Raw genomic sequence first — 17,764 nt, 5'->3', positions numbered from 1 at the left:
AAGGATTATACAAGACAAGCAGTTTGTTGGAACAAAAAAGATTTCTGGTTCTCTTAAAGGCAGCCTCTTGTGAATTCCCCCATATCCAGTCGTCTCCCTTGCGCAGTAGCGCATGTAGGGGTTCTAGCAGGGTGCTTAACCCAGGTAGGAAATTACCAAAATAGTTAAGAAGTCCCAGGAACGACCACAGCTCCGTCATGTTCTGATGGCCTCCGTCTTTGCGTCGGTGGGTCTGATGCCGTCTGCCGCGATTCTTCTTCCCAAGAAGTCGATGTCCTGCACCAGGAAAACACACTTCGAGCATTTCAACCTGAGCCCCACGTGATCCAACCGACTAAGAACCTCTTCCAGATTCTTCAAGTGCTCAATGGTGTCCTGACCTATAACCAGTATGTCGTCCTGGAAAACCACCGTGCAAGGAACCGACTTTAGCAGGCTCTCCACATTCTGCTGGAAGATAGCCGTGGCTGACCGAATCCCGAATGGATACCGGTTATAGATGAACAGACTTTTCTGCATGTTGATACAGGTGAGTCCTTTTGAAGACTCCTCCAGCTCTTGCGTCATGTAGGCCGCGGTCAGGTCCAGCTTGGTAAACGTCTTCCCTCTAGCCAGGGTCGCAAATAGGTTGTCTACCTTGGGTAGCGGGTACTGGTTCTGCAGTGAAAAATGGTTAATCGTTACTTTATAGTCCCCAAAATTCTAACCGTGCCATCCTCACTAAGTACCGGGACAACCGGACTGGCCCAGTCGTTGAATTCCACCAGCGCGATAATGCCTTCTCGCTGCAGCCTGTCCAGCTCAATTTCCACTTTTTCACGCATCATGTACGGTACCGCCCGAGCCTTGTGGTGGATGGGTCGCGTACCAGGAACCAAATGGATCTGCACTTTCGCCCCCAAGAAGCTTCCAATGCCTGGCTTGAACAACGATGGGAACTTGCTTAGAACCTGGGCACATGAGGCGTCATTGACAGACGAAAGCGCTCGGATGCCGTCCCAGTTCCAGCGGATTTTTCCCAGCCAGCTTCTGCCAAACAACGTGGGGCCATCCCCTGGCAGAATCCACAGCGGGAGTTTGTGTACTGCTCTGTCATAGGAGACTTTGACTTCTGCACTGCCAATTACAGGGATTAATTCCTTGGTGTAAGTCCTTAGTTTGGTGTGAATGGGGCTGAGCTTGGGCCTGTGTGCCTTTTTGCCCCACAGCCAGTCGAAGGTGTTTTTACTCATTATGAACTGACTTGCACCCGTATCCAGTTCCATAGATACTGGAAGACCGTTCAATTCAACTTTCAACATTATTGGTGGACATTTCGTGGTGAATGTGTGTACCCCGTACACTTCTGCCTCCTCAGTACGAGTCTCCAATTCAGCCTGATCCACAGTGGATTGATCTTCCTCTGCAACGTAGTGGTTTGCAGGGTTTGCAGCTTGCCTGCACATTCGCTGGAGGTGTCTCATTGTTCTGTAACCATTACATGCATAGTGCTTGAAGCGGCATTGATGGGGCCGATGGTCACCTCCACAACGCCAACAAGGTATTAACTGCCTCGCATTAACGATTGATGGCGAACTCTGGGTCAACTGAGGTCGGGCAGCAGCAGCTGGCGTGTACATTCTGCCATGTACATTTCTACTCTCAACCGACGTTACTTTATGCACAGTACTGGCCGAAACTTCTTTACTCTGTGAAATCTGTTTAGTGTTGTCACTGGTGGACATAAATGCCTGGGCTATCGTTATGGCTTTGCTTAGATTCGGAGTTTCTACAGTCAACAGTTTGCGAAGGATTGTCTCATGTCCAATGCCCAGTATTGGACATGAGACACTCCTTCAAGCTCACAATGTCCTGCAAGGCGCATTAGTTGGGCGACATAGCTCGCCACTTCCTGGCCCTCCGATCGTTGACACGTGTAGAACCGATGTCTCGCCATCAAAACACTTTCCTGAGGATTTATGTACTCCCGGACCAGCATGCAGAATTCTTCGTAGGATTTCTCTGTTGGTTTTGCCGGAGTCAGGAGATTCTTCATGAGGCCATAGGTTGTTGCCCCACAGACAGTTAGGAGGATCGCCCTTCGTTTGGTAGCATTCTCGTATCCCTCCAGCTCGTTGGCCACGAAGTGTTGGTTGAGTCTCTCTACGAAGGCCTCCCAATCGTCCTTTTCTGAGAACTTCTCCAGGATACCGACTGTTCTTTGCACTTTCGTGTGGTTGTTCATTTGCTCGTCGCCAATTGGTACACTCACAATAAAGGATGAAACTGAGCACTGTGTACAATGAGCAAGTGTGACCTTACCTCCTTTAATAAGACTCCAGAGTGCAGGTACCTCGTGGGTGGCCTGCTTATATACCGTGCTCCCAAGGGATGCTGGAATCCCTTGGGACTCCAACAGGTGGGTCCTCTGGTGGTTAGGTGTCATACAGGTTACAAGGGGTTAAATACATAACAGCCCCCATACCAATTTCTCCCTGCGAACCCACGTGCGATTACTGATCCCTCACTGACCCTTATTTCCCCCATGATCTCCAACTCTTCCCCCAAACCCCCCCCTCCCCAACTCGCGTCCCAATCTCCAATTCCTCTCCGATCTCTCCCAAAAACCCCGAGATCTTCATCCCCCCACGATCACCGCTAATCACCCCCCTCCCTGACAACGCATTGGGCATCAGTCCAAATGATCATAGCAGCAGCAAAACTTCATACAAGTTTCCGTACCTATGAACTCTCATCCATACAAAGCTGCTCCTGTTATTATGTCCCTTTTTTTCGGAAGTTCAGATGCAGAGTTGATCATCATTTGCTGAAGCAGGTTAATGGAGCATTCCTTTGCATATGTGGAATCTGTCATTTGCCCATTGGTAGCCCAGTCCAAATTTTCCCAGATTCCCTGTTTTTCGAGTATGCAGCAGCATTGATTTAATGAGACATCTGTTCTTGTTCCAGTTGTGTTTTGTTGCACACCATTATTATGCTACCTTATCTGTAAACATCTGCTGCAATTTGAACTTATAATTGCAGCAGAGCTTTTGAAACACATTCATTCTGCCCGTTCCAAGAACTTCATCCAAAAATGAATCAATGCGGTAACATTGCTCTTTAGGAATATTAACTAGTTTCAACTAAGTTCATAATGGATGCACTGCAAAGATATCCTCAAAATATCATTAAATGTATTAAATGCGCTACTTTTATCGATTAGACAACAAACCCTGAAATTACACCATGGAATACCTGCTCCGAATGCTTAACGTGTTTGAAACATCTCTACTATTCTGTGGAGACACTAACCCATTTAGTTTAAGTGGGTTTCAGAGACTGACAGCCCTCGATGAATGGCTTCTGGGAGACTTGGGATTTCAGCGAGTAATAATAATTACTACTCTGTGCTGAATGGTATTTTACTGTGTGGTTTACAATGATTATTTGTCTAAGCATGATGGTCCAACTCCAAATTATATGGGTCAACCGTTGAATATACAACAGTTATTATCATCAAGGTACCAGTATTGATATATTTAAAGGGCACTTCATGGTTGGCAAATCAGTTTTTGTTTGTTTACAAGACACATTGGGATAATGTAAATCATATTGAAACCAAAATTACCGATCATCTCTCCAGCAAATAAAAAAGGTTTTCACAATAATTGCTCATAACCCTCTTTAAAAACTATTGTAATGCAGAAAATCTTCTCCCCCCCCCATCCCTTCCCCATATTTTGTAACTCACCATTTCCTACTCCTGTACATCATGCAATATGTTGCAAATGAGAGGTTCAGTGTGACTTGCCTCTCCTTTTATCTCCCTCCGTAGTGGAGGAGAGGACCTCCCGTTATTCAGTGGGTATTTCTGGACACATATCATGCCACATCCTGCCAATCCTTTGTTAGCAAGTTGTTGCTGAACCACCAGAAAAGCCTTATTAAGATTTTCTCTGGGAAACCATTATATTCATAAGATCAACCCTTCCGTTATCTCAATGACATTACAAGCTTTAGTATCATATTATTAATGTGTTATAATAACTTTTGTTTCTGTCTTATTATTTATATTATTTATATTATTTATTATTTATATAGCAGTTTGAACGTGACTTAAGAAGATATGCCAACCATGAGAAAAAGATGATGCTGGACAACCATGGACTATATGACAAAAATAAGGTACAATGAAACACAGCAGATTACATTTTTTGTTTAAATAGATGTGTTTTAAGGAGACTCTGGCTACATTATATTGTGGATAGGCTAAAGGACATTTACCACTTTCGAGCTATGTATCCCAAAATGTTTCTTTAATTGATACTTCACATTGCCTGAATATTAAAACTGATTAGTCTACTATCTCTTTGTAAATCTCTCTGTGGTAATTCTATTAACTTCATTGTAAACCTACATCATTCATTCCTCCCAAGGAGTAATACTTTGCCATGAATTCTATGATGAATTCTAGTTCTGCATTTGTCTTCCCAATTGCAACAGATCTGAATCTATCTGCAAAATGTTAACTGCATCATCTATCCTTTCTGCACTCTCTATTTCAGTATCAATTATTTTCTGCCACTAGGTCATGCATGTAAATAAGAAATACATTCCACTCGGCTTCTCTCTAGTCTGACACGACACCTCTCATGAGTATTCTCTTCTCCCTATTTTTCTTGTCCAGTTTCTTATCCAGTTCCACTTGGCTACCCATGGATTTTAGTTTTATTAGTAACTGACATGTATTATCTTGTCAAGGGTATTCCGGAAGCCCAAGTAAACTTATGAAATTCCACTTATAATACACTTAATGAGGATATTTGTCAAACAGGATCTTCCCTATGTAACTTGGTGATGGCTGTTTATTATTAAGTTGGTAGTACAGCAGCCTGGTCCGAAGTGATGTTTCCATTAAATTCCCTGATATTGATGTTAGACTAATGGGCTTGTAGTTCCTGAAGTCAGTTTTGACCCTCTTTATAAATATCAACGTTGTATTTCTATACCTATAACTCCACAGAATCTCTCCAGAAACTAATGTTTTTCCAATGACTATAGCAAGTGCCACACACATTTCCTCCCTAGTCCCCTTCAGCACTCTAGGATATATACCATTTGTCAAGGGTTTTGTTAAACCAGACCATTTAACCTATTAAGTAATTCTTTCACATTGATTTTAAAATTCTGATATTCATTGTACTATAATTATGGGAAATTAAACTAATATTTTCCTTCCTAGTGAATACTTGTGGAAGGTAATCATTAAATTTGGAACTATCAACTTCGGCCGAGGTGTAAAATGAGTGGTAGCTGATCGCTGCCCATTATACACCACACCTGATTTTTCTTTCCATTTGAAGTCAATGGGCGGGGCGCATAATGGGCAGTCGATCCACTATGGCCCATCTTACGTTCCTGCCAAAGTTGAAAATTCCACCCTTAGCAACATCACTATTTTCCGTTATTTTCAATTACCCCCTGACTTTTATCCTTTATAGTTCTAACTGTCTCCTTCAGACATGGTTTCTATTGTGATATTGAAAAAATACCTTATTTTCATGCTAACATTCCAACGCACTCCTGGCTGGCCTCCCACAGTCTACCCTATGTAAACTTGAGCTCATCTAAAATGTTGCTGCCCATGTCCTAACTCGCACCAAGTCCCCTTCACCCATCATCCCTGTGCTCACTGACCTACATTGGCTCCTGGTTAAGCAATGCCTCGATTTCAAAATTCTCATCCTTGTTTTCAAATCCCTCCATGGCCTCATCCCTTCCTATCTCTGTAATCTCCTCCAGCCTCACCCCCCTGAGATATCTGCGCCCCTCTAATTCTGCCCTCTTGAGCATCCCTGATTATAATTGCTCAACCATTGGTGGCCGTGCCTTCTGTTGCCTAGGCCCTAAACTCTGGAATTCCCTGCCTAAACCTCTCTGCCTCTCTACCTCTCTACCTCTCTGTCCTCCTTTAAGACGCTCTTTAAAACCTACCTCTTTGACCAGCTTTTGGTCACCTGCCCAATTTAATTCGCTGTAAAGCATTTTGAGACGGCCATTAGTTGTGAAAGGCGCTATATAAATGCAATTCATTCTTCTTTCTTTATGTGGCTCGGTGTCAAATTTTGTTTTATCTTTTAATACTCTTGTGAAGTGCCTTGGGATGTTTTACTATGTTAAAGGCGCTATATAAATACAAATTGTTGTTGTTGTAACATCCTTAACTATGGTTCAAAAGTTGCAGTCAGAGGCTTCCCATGGGCGCTGCCTCCGACCCCCCAAAAAATTACGAAAATACCTTGTGGTCCTGGAGGAACCAACACTTCCACTCCGAGGCCTAGATACGCAGACCAGCGCAGAGGCCCATGCATTCCAGGAGAGTAAGTGTGTCCTGGGATCACGCGAGCCTGGACCACCAATGAAAATGAAATATTCCCAATGATAATAATGGTGAGTTCCATTTATACGGAGCTCCCATTACTATGAATGGGAATACCCCCAAAAGCACAGAAACATAACAAATAAATTTTAAAAACACCTCACTTTTTTAAAAATGAATAGAAATCGAATTAAATTAAGGGCTAGAAATTTGTTTGGATAGCGCCCCTCGCGAGGGTCGGAACAGGGACGCTAAAGTGTTTGCAGCCACGAGCGCCGGCATTCAGTGTGCCTGTCCCGGCACACTGGAGTATCGCCCAGGACCGTAGCGCTGATGTGCAACGTCCCCGGTATCGACACGGATGGAAAATTTGGTTTGTGCTGCTCCCTGTAGTTAGCGTCCTGTAGTGACACCGCCAGAGAAAGCTGGCGTTCAGAGTTGTCCCAGGGCGCTAAGGGAAGGAATGACTCCATGAGGAAAGTGTGAGTGATTTTTTTTTTTACGATTTAACTTTATTTGTGCTGAGTAACGTATAGGGAATGTTTTCTGTGTTTTTTTGTTCCGATTCTTTTTTCCCAGGAGGCCTCTCTCAGGGTGCTATGAAGCCGGCTCTTTAGCAACGGATATTCAGTTGCTCACCCGGCCTAGTGCCCTAAGAGAGGTGTGAAACGCTTCCCTTAGCCTTCCACTTCACTCTCACAGCTCAACCACTGAATTTTTGGCTGCCATCGCAAACGATTTTACGGCGCTAAATTTAATGACCGTATGTCATTAGTACCTTAAAAAACCTTCAACTGAATTTTCAGCCCTTAATAAATGTTTTAGAAAAAACATTTTTTTTTAATATGTTTTAATAGTGTTAAAAAATAAACTTACCTTAATGGACAGAGTTTTAATCTAAAAATGAGTCATAAAATGTGTTTTTTCAATCTTTTAAAACTTTTACGCTGGTAAAAGCAGGCCTTTTAAGGACATTCGCTGGTCAAGAGTTGGGCAAATAGCCCAAATCTCTGCCTGCGAAGGCCCTTTGAAATTTTGACAGATTGCAAGTTCATAGAATCATAGAATCATAGAAATTTACAGCACGAAAGGAGGCCATTTCGGCCCATCGTGTCCGTGCCGGCCAACAAGAGGCTATCCAGCCTAATCCCAGTTTCCAGTTCTAGGTCCGTAGCCCTGCAGGTTGTAGCACTTCAAGTGCACATCCAAGTACTTTTTAAATGTGGTGAGGGTTTCTGCCAGTACCATCATTTCAGGCAGTGAGTTCCAGACCCCCACAATCCTCTGGTGAAGAAGTTCCCCCTCAAATCCCCTCTAAACCTTCTACCAATTACTTTAAATTTATGCCCCCTGGTTGTTGGCCCCTCTGCTAAGAGAAATAAGCTCTTTCTATCTACTATAGCTAGGCCCCTCATAATTTTATACAACTCAATGAGGTCTCAACACCTCCACTGTTCCAAGGAAAACAAACTCAGCCTATCCAATCTGTCCTCATAGCTAAGATTCCCCACTCCCAGCATCATCCTCGTAACTCTCCTCTGTACCCTCTCCAGTGCAATCACATCCTTCCTGTAATGCGGTGACCAGAACTGCCGCAGTACTCTAGCTGTGGCCTAACCAGTGTTTTATACAGTTCAAGCATAGCCCCCAGCTCTTGTATTCTATGCCTCAGCTAATAAAGACAAGCATTCCATTTGCCTTCTTAACCACCTTATCCACCTGGCCTGCTACCTTCAGGGATCTGTGGACATACCCTCCAAAGTCCCTTTGTTCCTCTACACTTCTCAGTGTCCTACCATTTAGGGCTTAATTTTCCCCAGTGATTAGCACCATTTTTTTGGAGCAGGCTGCTTTTTTTGGCTTAAGTTAAAAAAACCACAGTTTCCCCAATCAATTTGCACCAGCGTAACTCAGTTAGTTACGATTTTGTTCGTTAAGTTTTTTTTTCAGCCAAAGGGGGCGTAACTTGCCACCTGTGTCAATTCTGGCCATTTAGGCAAGTTTGGCCAGCCAGCATATGTGGCCTCTGCAGAAAAACTTTTTGGAGAGTTAAAGAAATTGGCGTAGGCAAGGAAATCGGCGCAGGTAAGTGCAGCAGATGCCCGGACACACGAGAGAGAGAAAGAGAGCGAGAGAGAGAGAGACCGAGACCGGGCAGCCATTTTTTGGGATGTTGGGCGGGGGAGCGGACCGGTAGGTAAGTTGCTGCAATATATTTCAATGTGTTTTTAAATTGATGCAATGTGTTTTAATGTTTTAATGTATTGCGAGCTGGCTGTATGTTTCACTTTGCAGCCTCAGCCCGCATTGTGTCCCTGGTTACCGTGGCAGTCTGATCTTTTTGGCGCAGATCCACCCCCAAAACTAAAGTACAGGTTAGGCTGTGCCAAAATGAAGAAATCCAATGGGGAAACTTAAGAACTTTTTTTTTGGCATACTTAGGCCCCAACAAAATGGGCGTAACTCTTAAAGTACGCCAAAAAAAAGCTTTGGGGAAAATTGAGCCCTTAATGTGTATTCCCTTTCCTTGTTAACCCTCCTCAAATGCATTACCGGATTAAATTCTATTTGCCACTGTTCTGCCCATCTGACTAGTTAATTAATATCTTCCTGCAGTCTACAGATTTCTTCTTCATTATCAACCACACGGCCAATTTTAGCATCATCTATAAATTTCTTAATCATACCCCCTATATTCAAGTCTAGATCATTGATGTATACCACAAAAAGCAAGGGACCGAGCACTGAGCCCTGCGGAACCCCACTGGAAACAGCCTTCCAGTCACAAAACACTCATCCAGTATTACCCTCTGCTTCCTGCCTTTAAAGCTAAACCCGGAACATGCGGGGCCTCTTCATGCGCACATCGTATGCACCCGGAGAGGCCGTAATTTACAGCCCATTGTTCACCTTTGTGACACCCGAATATCTTTTAAAATCCCATATCTGTTATACATTAAAAATATTGAGTGGGTCGCAGCATTATACTTCTTACAAGGTAAGTAGTGATCTTTTGGAAACAACAGGGACACAGCTCAAACGAGAATCTGCTATTTTTGTGGAGTTACACTGGGAAATCAGCAGAATCCCCTGAGGAATTTTGGAGCTCGTGTTTTCAGCGAGATTTAAGCCGACAATGTTATTCACACCCTACAAGGACATCAAAGATTTTCCCATGCCCTCGGGACAGTTTTTGCCCTACAGATACATGACAGATGTAAGCCGTTCATATGTTTCTTTAACATATAGATCTACAAATAGATGACATTTGAAAAAATAATTTAATTGAGTAGAAGCAATCTGACGTTCATTGAAGAGCTCCTCAGATAAATTGAGCATTTTAGCTTCAGGGTACAAATTCTTGGTTAAGATTTGAGTGATTGTGCATTGTCCAAAGCTATACTTTAATCTATCTTGAGGAGTATAAGTGAGGACGAGACTTTATGATGGGGGTTTGCATGTCTCAGATTGTTGATTTAAAAAAAATGAAAGTAGAACAATTCGCTAGCTGCAACACTAATCTAAGTGTTCAGTCAAAATATTTGCCGAAGGATATGTACGTGTCTGCCCAAGATTTTGAAAGGTTGATTCTTGATGGTGATAATGATGATGATAAAGATACACTGAACCAAGCACGAGTGATCTCCTATGCTGAATGAGATTTTCTCCAAACAAGCTCAGTTATGCCTGAAGTAAAGCACACATGGGGAGGAATAGTCAGAAGCCATTAGTAAATATAACACATGTAACTAAGAGTATTACATTTATCGAACAATTGTAAGAAAGGTCCCTGACTCAGTCCAAAAGTTTAAACAAATTGAAGCCCTTGTTATGGAAATGATGCCTGTGCTTAGGACCTCAGGCGAGAGGGGAAGGGTCTCCAGTGCATGGAATGATCAGTCTCTCTGTGGTGGTGAACAGCTCCATCAAACAGTCATGCAGCACTGGTCAGTTGTGAGATGTGGCCGCCTCCATAAATTTTCCAAGCTTTTTGGCATATTCTCAAATGACTTCATGAAATGCTGATGCCACAGGCCCTGTGAGATCTGAATTCCTCGTGAAGCAACCTTTGAGCGAATTGATTGAATAGAAGTGGCTTGATAAGACCATACAAATCTGTTGCTCAAGAATTAATGCAGTTTGAAAAGTCAAATTGAGAAATGTGAGATCTGTCTATCCATAGAAGCTAGTTAGCAGGAGGAGAGATTGATAACTCATAAACTATCCGATAGGTTAAAAGTTACAATTAAGTTGTTCGTGGTTTGTGGTAATGACTAACTAATCTTGGACTATAGCAAGACACCTGCACAGGAATGGAAAGTAATCCAGTACAAAGCTTTATACACAGAAGAACTCAGACTCTACTAAGAACTGAGAGGGAGAAATTCGGCTGCTTAGCACCTCCTGTTAGCGCCTGGGGGTGGGGCGTTGGCCCTAACAGGGCGCTAAGGGGTCAATGACTGGGCACAGCAAATTCAGCGAAATTCAGTGCTGGTTTAGCGCTGGTGCTAACACTTACCGCTGGGCCTCTAGCGCCTCACAGATCTTGACGTCATAAAGTGCACAGCGCTCTGTTACCAGATGTGAAATTGCCTCCCGCCACCTGCTATATCACCAGACGTGAACAAAGGCAGGAAGAGAAGGCATTGTCAACTCGGCTGGTCGCTTGGGTAGTGCTAATTAAAGGGGTTGGTTTTCAGATAGTCCAACCTTTACTGTTTGCACCAGTCTGGTGCCTGCTCAAAGTTTTTGCTGTTTCATTGCTGCAAGAGGTCCAAGCTCTCCACTTTCTGAGAGTGCTTGGGGCTGTCACAGCCGTCACACAGGTCGCCTTGGAATACAGAATTGCCGAGAAATAGGTTATGCCCCATCATTTGCCCTTCCCTTACAGCGAGAGAAGCAGCCTCTGGTGCAGTTAGCAATGCGCTCCACATTGTCCAGCGCTCTGCCACTACCTCCCCGCTCTCGGACTTTAGTACCCAAAGAGAAGTGGTTAGCACTTGATTTAGCGCTCGTCTTCCCTCTTGGAGAGTTAAAGCTGACTTTCCCGGCAGGAAAGAATCATTAGCGCCTGCCGCTACTTTTTCTACTGTTCAAAAGTTAGTGGCACTACAGAATTTCTAGCCCTAAGAATCTAGCACTTATAGTCGGCAATTTACTCCAACCACAATCAATACGAAAATGTTCAATAAAACCTCCAAAAGAGTAACTGCAAACAGGTTTGCTGCTATAAGAGGGCAGGCAAAGATGTTTCACTTTTGAGGAAGGAAATTGTAGTGAGAGTACTCCAGATAGGCTTTGAAAATGATTGGGAAAAAGAAGAGTGTCAACAATGTGTTATGGGCTGTGTTGAGGCATATAACTGATGGTGTGATGCTGAGCATAGCTGAATCGGGAGGCTCGAGATGTGACAGAAAGTGGGCCTTGGGCCAGATTGTAATGGCTATCGCATCTCCAAATGACAGCTCACCTGTGTGGCCGGATCAAATATGGGCCACTTGCCTTGCCGGTTCCCCTCCTGCAACCCACCTGCCACCACCACTTCCCGGTTCCACATGAAGGTAAGTTAAAAAATTGTACTTACCTTTATTTCTGCACCCTCCTCTGGTCCCTTTAAAGAAGGCTGGTTTGGCCGCTGTAGATCCATAAATGCTAGTCTCAGCACACAGGCTGCATTCTCCATCTAGTGTTGCTGAATTTCAGAAGTGGGTCCTGAAATGGGTGCAGAACCCCCATTTCAATATTGAAATAAGGCTCGCATTTGTTTCAGGTGGCCACCAGGGCTGCCTAAAAATAATACCCTGGCAAATTTAGTAGCCTGAACACATGTGCAGATCGGGTTGTCTCATTGCTAAATTCATTATTGTTGCACCCATTTTATGACCATAAAACGAGCGCTACAATGTTGAATTTCTCCCCCCAGTAGTTTAAAGACAAGTAGACATAAAATTCTAAGAAGTTCTTACAAAAGTGGACAAGCTGTTGTCACTTGTGGAGATGTGAGAGAATTGCATATCTCACTATCCTCATAGATTGAGCTAATTCAGCAAATCCTTTCGCTGAGCTGGTAGCACTGGATCACGGCAAGTGTTGCACTTGCCGCTGATTAGAAAGGACCTGCCTTTTACAATCTTCTGAGGTCAACCCATTTACAAATTAATCAGGAACTTCCAGCCTGGAATGGAGCAGAGAAGTCTAAAATGAGATTTAATGGATGTTTTTACAATAATGAAGGGTTTTGATAGTAAATTGGGAAAAACTGGTTGGGAGCCAATAACAAGGGGTTATCAACTTAAAATTATCACTGAGGAGAGAGGTCAGGAGCAATTTCTTTATAACAACAACAACTTGCATTTATATAGCACCTTTAACACAGTAAAACGTACCAACGCTTCACAGGAATGATTATCAAAGAAAATAAGGAGATATTAGGATAGGTGACCAAATGTTTGGTCAAAGAGGTAGGTTTTAAGAAGCATATTAAGGGAGGAGAGACAGGTAGAGAGGCAGAAGTGTTTAGCAAGTGAATTCCTGAGCTTAGGCCCTAGGCAGTTGAAGGCATGGCCGCCAATGGTGGAGCAAAGTAAATTGGGGATGGACAAGAGGCCAGAATTGGAGGAGCGGAGATTTCGGAGGGTTTTAGGGCTGGACCAGGTTACAGGGATAGTGAGGCTGAGGCCGAGGCCATGGAATGATTTGAAAAGAAGGATGAGAATTTTTAAATCGAGGCGTTGCCAGACCAGGAGCCAAGCAGCGAGCCCAGGGGTGATGTGTGAACGTGACTTGGTACGACTTAGGATATGTGTAACAGAATTTTGGATGTTCTCAAGTTTACAGAGAGTGGGAGGCTGGACAGGATAGCATTGGTACAATCAAGTCTAGAGGTAGCAAAGGCATGGATGAGGGTTTCAGAAGCAGATGAGCTGAGGCAGGGGTGGAGACGAGCGATTTTACAGAGTTTGAAGTAGACAGTCTTGGTGATGGGGAGGACATGGGGTTGGAAGCTCAGCTCAAGATCTAATAGAATACCAATTTTTGGCTTTTTGTATTTTCGCCCGTTTTTCGGCGCTATTCGTGGCGGATTCAAAAATTTAGCGCCGGGTTAATGTTAGCGCCAGAACGAGCAACTTTTGCCAAATGAAAGTTCACGAGGAGCGTTAGTGTTAACTCCGGCATTGTACCACACAATTTGTGGGCCGGAACAAAAAGTTCCGGTGCAAAAAAAATGTTTTGCGTAAATATTTTTTTCTTCCCACGCTTCTGGTCTGCTGTCCGATCGCAAACGTTAATGCAGGGCGCGGTCGCACGCATGCGCAGTACACCCGGGGCTGAATCAGCCATTTTAAATTTGGATTTTCATGATGGAGGACGTCGATTCAAGACAGCGTGCCAGGCAATTCAGCCCGGAGCCTAACGATCTAGTGGGGGCTGTGGAGAGAAGATGGCAGGAGTTACATCAAAGGGGTGGATCTAGATCACTGCCATCAATTTTCAAGCGGATTTGGAGGGAAATCGCTGAGGAGGTCTCTGCCTCAGACATTGTGGTCAGGACTGGCACACAATGCTGAAAGAAGTTCAATGATCTGTCAAGGGTCTTTAGAGTGAGTACAATCTTAATTCACGCACTCCTTTATTAATTCAATTATAAATTTGACACACTATTTGTTCTCGTGCTGTTGCTGTCTCTCAGCACTCTGTGGGTTGCCTTCTAAAATGCATGACACATAGGTAGGCTTAGTTTGGCACCCTATTTGCCATGAATGATCTTTACACATTATTGAGATTGCTTTCTGAGATCTCAGAAGATGTCCCTGCACTTCAATGTCCTCCTGATGAACTACGTGCAACTTCCCAGGCCATTAAACAGAGGACAGTATTACATTCAGACAGTATGGTATAAATGCTTTGGTGGCTATCTGTGCCACAAGAGCAGATAGACCCTCTTGTAACCATTCCCATTTTCATCTTTGCAGGTTAAGAAGTCACATAATCGGCACGAGCAGGTGTGGAGAAGCATGGTCTGCCTCAGACCCTGCCACTCACGAACATTGAAAAACGATGGCAGGCCTCATCAGCGTCTAAGGTTGGACAGCTGCCAGTGGGGGCACTGACTCCTGCTCGGAAACTGAGGTTATGTCCTGCACACTCCCTGGGCTAGGTTGGGGAAATGTCATGCAGTGTTTGTGGACTAAGGTTGGGGCAATGTCCTGTACACTCCCTGGGCTGGGTTGGGGCAATATCATACAGTGTCTCTGGACTATGTATAATGGAGTAGCAGCAGTCTTTCAAATGAGCCTGTGCTATGTGACCTTTCTCATATCACCCTGCCCCCTCCCCTGCTGCTAACCACACGTCTGTTGCTTTCTACTTCCAGATGACCAGTCACAGTCGCATCATTCCTCAGATCAACCCTCCATGTCAGGCCATCATGTGGAGGAGGAGGAAGAGGAAGAGGATGAATTCAGAGATTAGCCGACTCTGGAGCAGATGCTATCTACCCCTTATTTACCCCGGCAAACACCTTGTCTGAGGATGATGTAACTTTCTCGGGGTTTGCCACCTCCGAGGCTCCTGGGACTAGTGGCGTGCAGCAACGCAGTTCTGGGGTCGAATCCCATATGCCATCTCTGGGTGAGTCGGCAAAGTTGGTCTGCTGACAGACAGGCAGACATGGAACTGGACATGGTAGGAAATTTCCAGGGAGAGCATCCACCTCACTCGTCTAACTCCTTGATGTCTTGAGTAGGATTCCCGTGAGCATCGACAGTCTCACTGTCGGTGCGAGCCATGAAACCTGCAAGGCCATCAATGCCCACACGAGGCTGGTGGCCTCCAGCAGTGACAGTGGAGTCCCGGAGAGTGTGGCATGAAGCCTTGTGGAATATGGCGCATCACAGGCACAAGCTCTACTTCAGCTTGGACAGGTGATGCAGTCCATCAACCCTTCTTCCATACTCTCTGTGTTCCCCAGTGTCACATCTAGACCCACACCACCTGTGACTGGCGATGCCAATGAAGAGGCTCGCCAGTCAGAAGCCAGGCCTTCCATGCCACGAGCTGGTCCAGTACGTCCTCAGACAGCATCTCCAATGTCTTTCCCCCCAACACAGCAGCGCTCTGGCAACCTTGCTACATGCCATCTTGGTGCCACTTTGGTTAGGAGCAACAAGGCAAGGGAAGGTGATAAGAGGAAGGGCTGCAAAAGCTGGCGGTAAAAAGTAGTAGGGCAGGGTTGCTGCATTATGTTGTTGATGCTGGATGCATCCCATGTTTAATGTTGCATTATTATTATGTTGTTGATAATGTTGTTATTGAATGATCACACTGCTGGATGAAGCTAATTTATGTTATTTTATTAAAGTTTCACAATTAAGTTTACAAAGTTGACAAAGTTTACAATGTTTAATACATTCTTTTGTTCACATTAACCATTCCTGTGTGGTGTCTCATTTGCAGGATAAGTGGGGGAATAGTCAACATGGTGGGATAGAATGATCAGGCAACGGTCAAACGTGCCGTTCACTCTTCAAGCAAAACATTGAATTATGAGCTGCCAACGTGGTGGTGGTGGCAAGGGTTCCTCGCCAGGCTCCTCTTCCTTGTGTTCCTCCTCCTCCTCCTCTTCCCACCCCTCTCTCCTGAAGTGGTCCTGCAATCACCATTGGCAATTCCTATCCCCTAATGATGGCTAAGTTGTGTAGCATGCAGCACACCACAATGAACTCAGAGACCTGCTGAGGGGAGTATTGAAGGCAGCTCCAGAGTGGTCCAGGCATCGAAGGTACTGCTTGAGCAGTCCAATTGTCTGTTCGATGATGTTGCATGTGGCTGCATGGCTGTTTTTATAGCGATGCTCGGCTTCTGTCTGAGGGTTCCGGAGCGGGAGGTTCATGAGCCAGGTGGCGAGGCTATAACCTTTGTCGCTGAGCATCCAGCTCTGACCTTGGGATTGATGCTGAAACATGCGTGAGACAGTGCTCTCACGCAAGATGAAAGCATCATGGATGCTCCCTGGATATTGGGCATTGACTGCCATGATGTGCTGAGTATGGTTGCAGACGATCTGTATTTCATGGCATTGAATCCCTTTCCATTTTGGAAAACCTCTAGATTCTCTAAAGGTGCTCACAGGGTGATGTGCGTACAGTCAAGGGCACCCTGAACCTTGGGGAAGCCAGCAAATCATCCAAAACCCGCAGCCCTCTCATTTTGGATCTCCTTGGAAATTTTATGAAGTCCATCCTGCATGTATACAGTGCATTAGTCATCTGGCGAATGCAACAACGTGTAGTGCGCTGCGAGATGGAGAATATGTCCCCCGCTGATTCCTGAAAGGACCCAGAGGCATAGAAGGCAAGTGCCTCAGTCACCTTCACCTCGACGGGCAGTACAGTCCTGTTGCCGCTGGTAGGCTGTAGGTCTGCCTTTATGAGCTGGCCTATCTCTATGCCAACCTCTTTTCGGAAGTGCAGCCTTCTAATGCATTGTGCCTCAGAGAGCTGCAGGTATGAGCAATGTTCCCTGTAAACTCGTGGGGGATAAGGCCTTCTCCCCATATGTCTGTGACCTCTTCAATTACGTTGCAAATAATCATCAAGAAGCCTTCTTCCAGCTCGACGCCATATGAATATAGCAGCCAGGATTACTGACTCCTGACATAGCATGGTCCCCATCTTTTTAAATGTCCAAAGTGGGCAAAATTAGTTGGAGGACAGAAGATTGGGAAGCTTTTAAAAGCTAGCAAAGAATGACTAAAAAAATGATTAAGAAAGGGAAGATAGACTATGAAAGTAAACTAGCACGAAATATAAAACAGATAGCAAGAGTTTCTATAAGTATATAAAAAGGAAAAGAGTGGCTAAAGTAAATTTTGGTCCCTTAAAGGACGAGACTGGGAAATTAGTAATGGGGAACATGGATGTTATGTTCAGAATAACTCCACAAGACTGTATTGTAAGCTCAAACTGTTGTGACCTTGGTCTCTTTAATGTGACTCCAGAGTGAGGAAGCAGCATGGTAGATTCTCTTTTATACCTGCTTGCCCAGGGTGCACAGGTGATCCTTAGGTCTCCCGTGGTGGCAAGTCTTACATATTGGTGAGGTTTACATATATACATAACACCACTCCCCCCTCACCCCCCCAAAGTCTTATGTACAAGTTATTTACAGGTTGAGGCGATCTGGCGCTCCGCGTTCCCGGGTCAATCGCCTGAGTTGAAGTCCTGGCCTGGGTGAGTTGGTCGGATCATTGCTGCACGGCCGCGCAGCTGGTCTGATCGGACTGACGGGCATGATGGGTTCATCCTCGTGGTTGACAGCGAGGTCGATTGTGTTAGTGGGTCGCTGAGGGCCAGGTCCTTTCACAGTAGTTCCTGGTTATCTGTAGTTCGCAGTTTGGTCTGG

General features: G+C 44.8%; 1 protein-coding gene across 1 annotated transcript in view; it reads left to right on the top strand.

Moving 5' to 3' along the window:
• dntt (deoxynucleotidyltransferase, terminal) overlaps positions 1-17,764 on the top strand; it is a 492,443-nt gene that overhangs the window by 278,532 nt on the left and 196,147 nt on the right. Inside the window, 1 exon segment of the mRNA XM_070875033.1 lies at positions 4,084-4,167. Within this exon segment, the coding sequence (XP_070731134.1) occupies positions 4,084-4,167 (84 nt within the window).

The sequence above is a fragment of the Pristiophorus japonicus genome, chromosome 3 (assembly GCF_044704955.1).
Source record: "Pristiophorus japonicus isolate sPriJap1 chromosome 3, sPriJap1.hap1, whole genome shotgun sequence".
In the NCBI taxonomy this organism is placed as follows: Eukaryota; Metazoa; Chordata; class Chondrichthyes; family Pristiophoridae; genus Pristiophorus; species Pristiophorus japonicus.
This window is presented reverse-complemented; position numbering and strand designations above follow the sequence as displayed.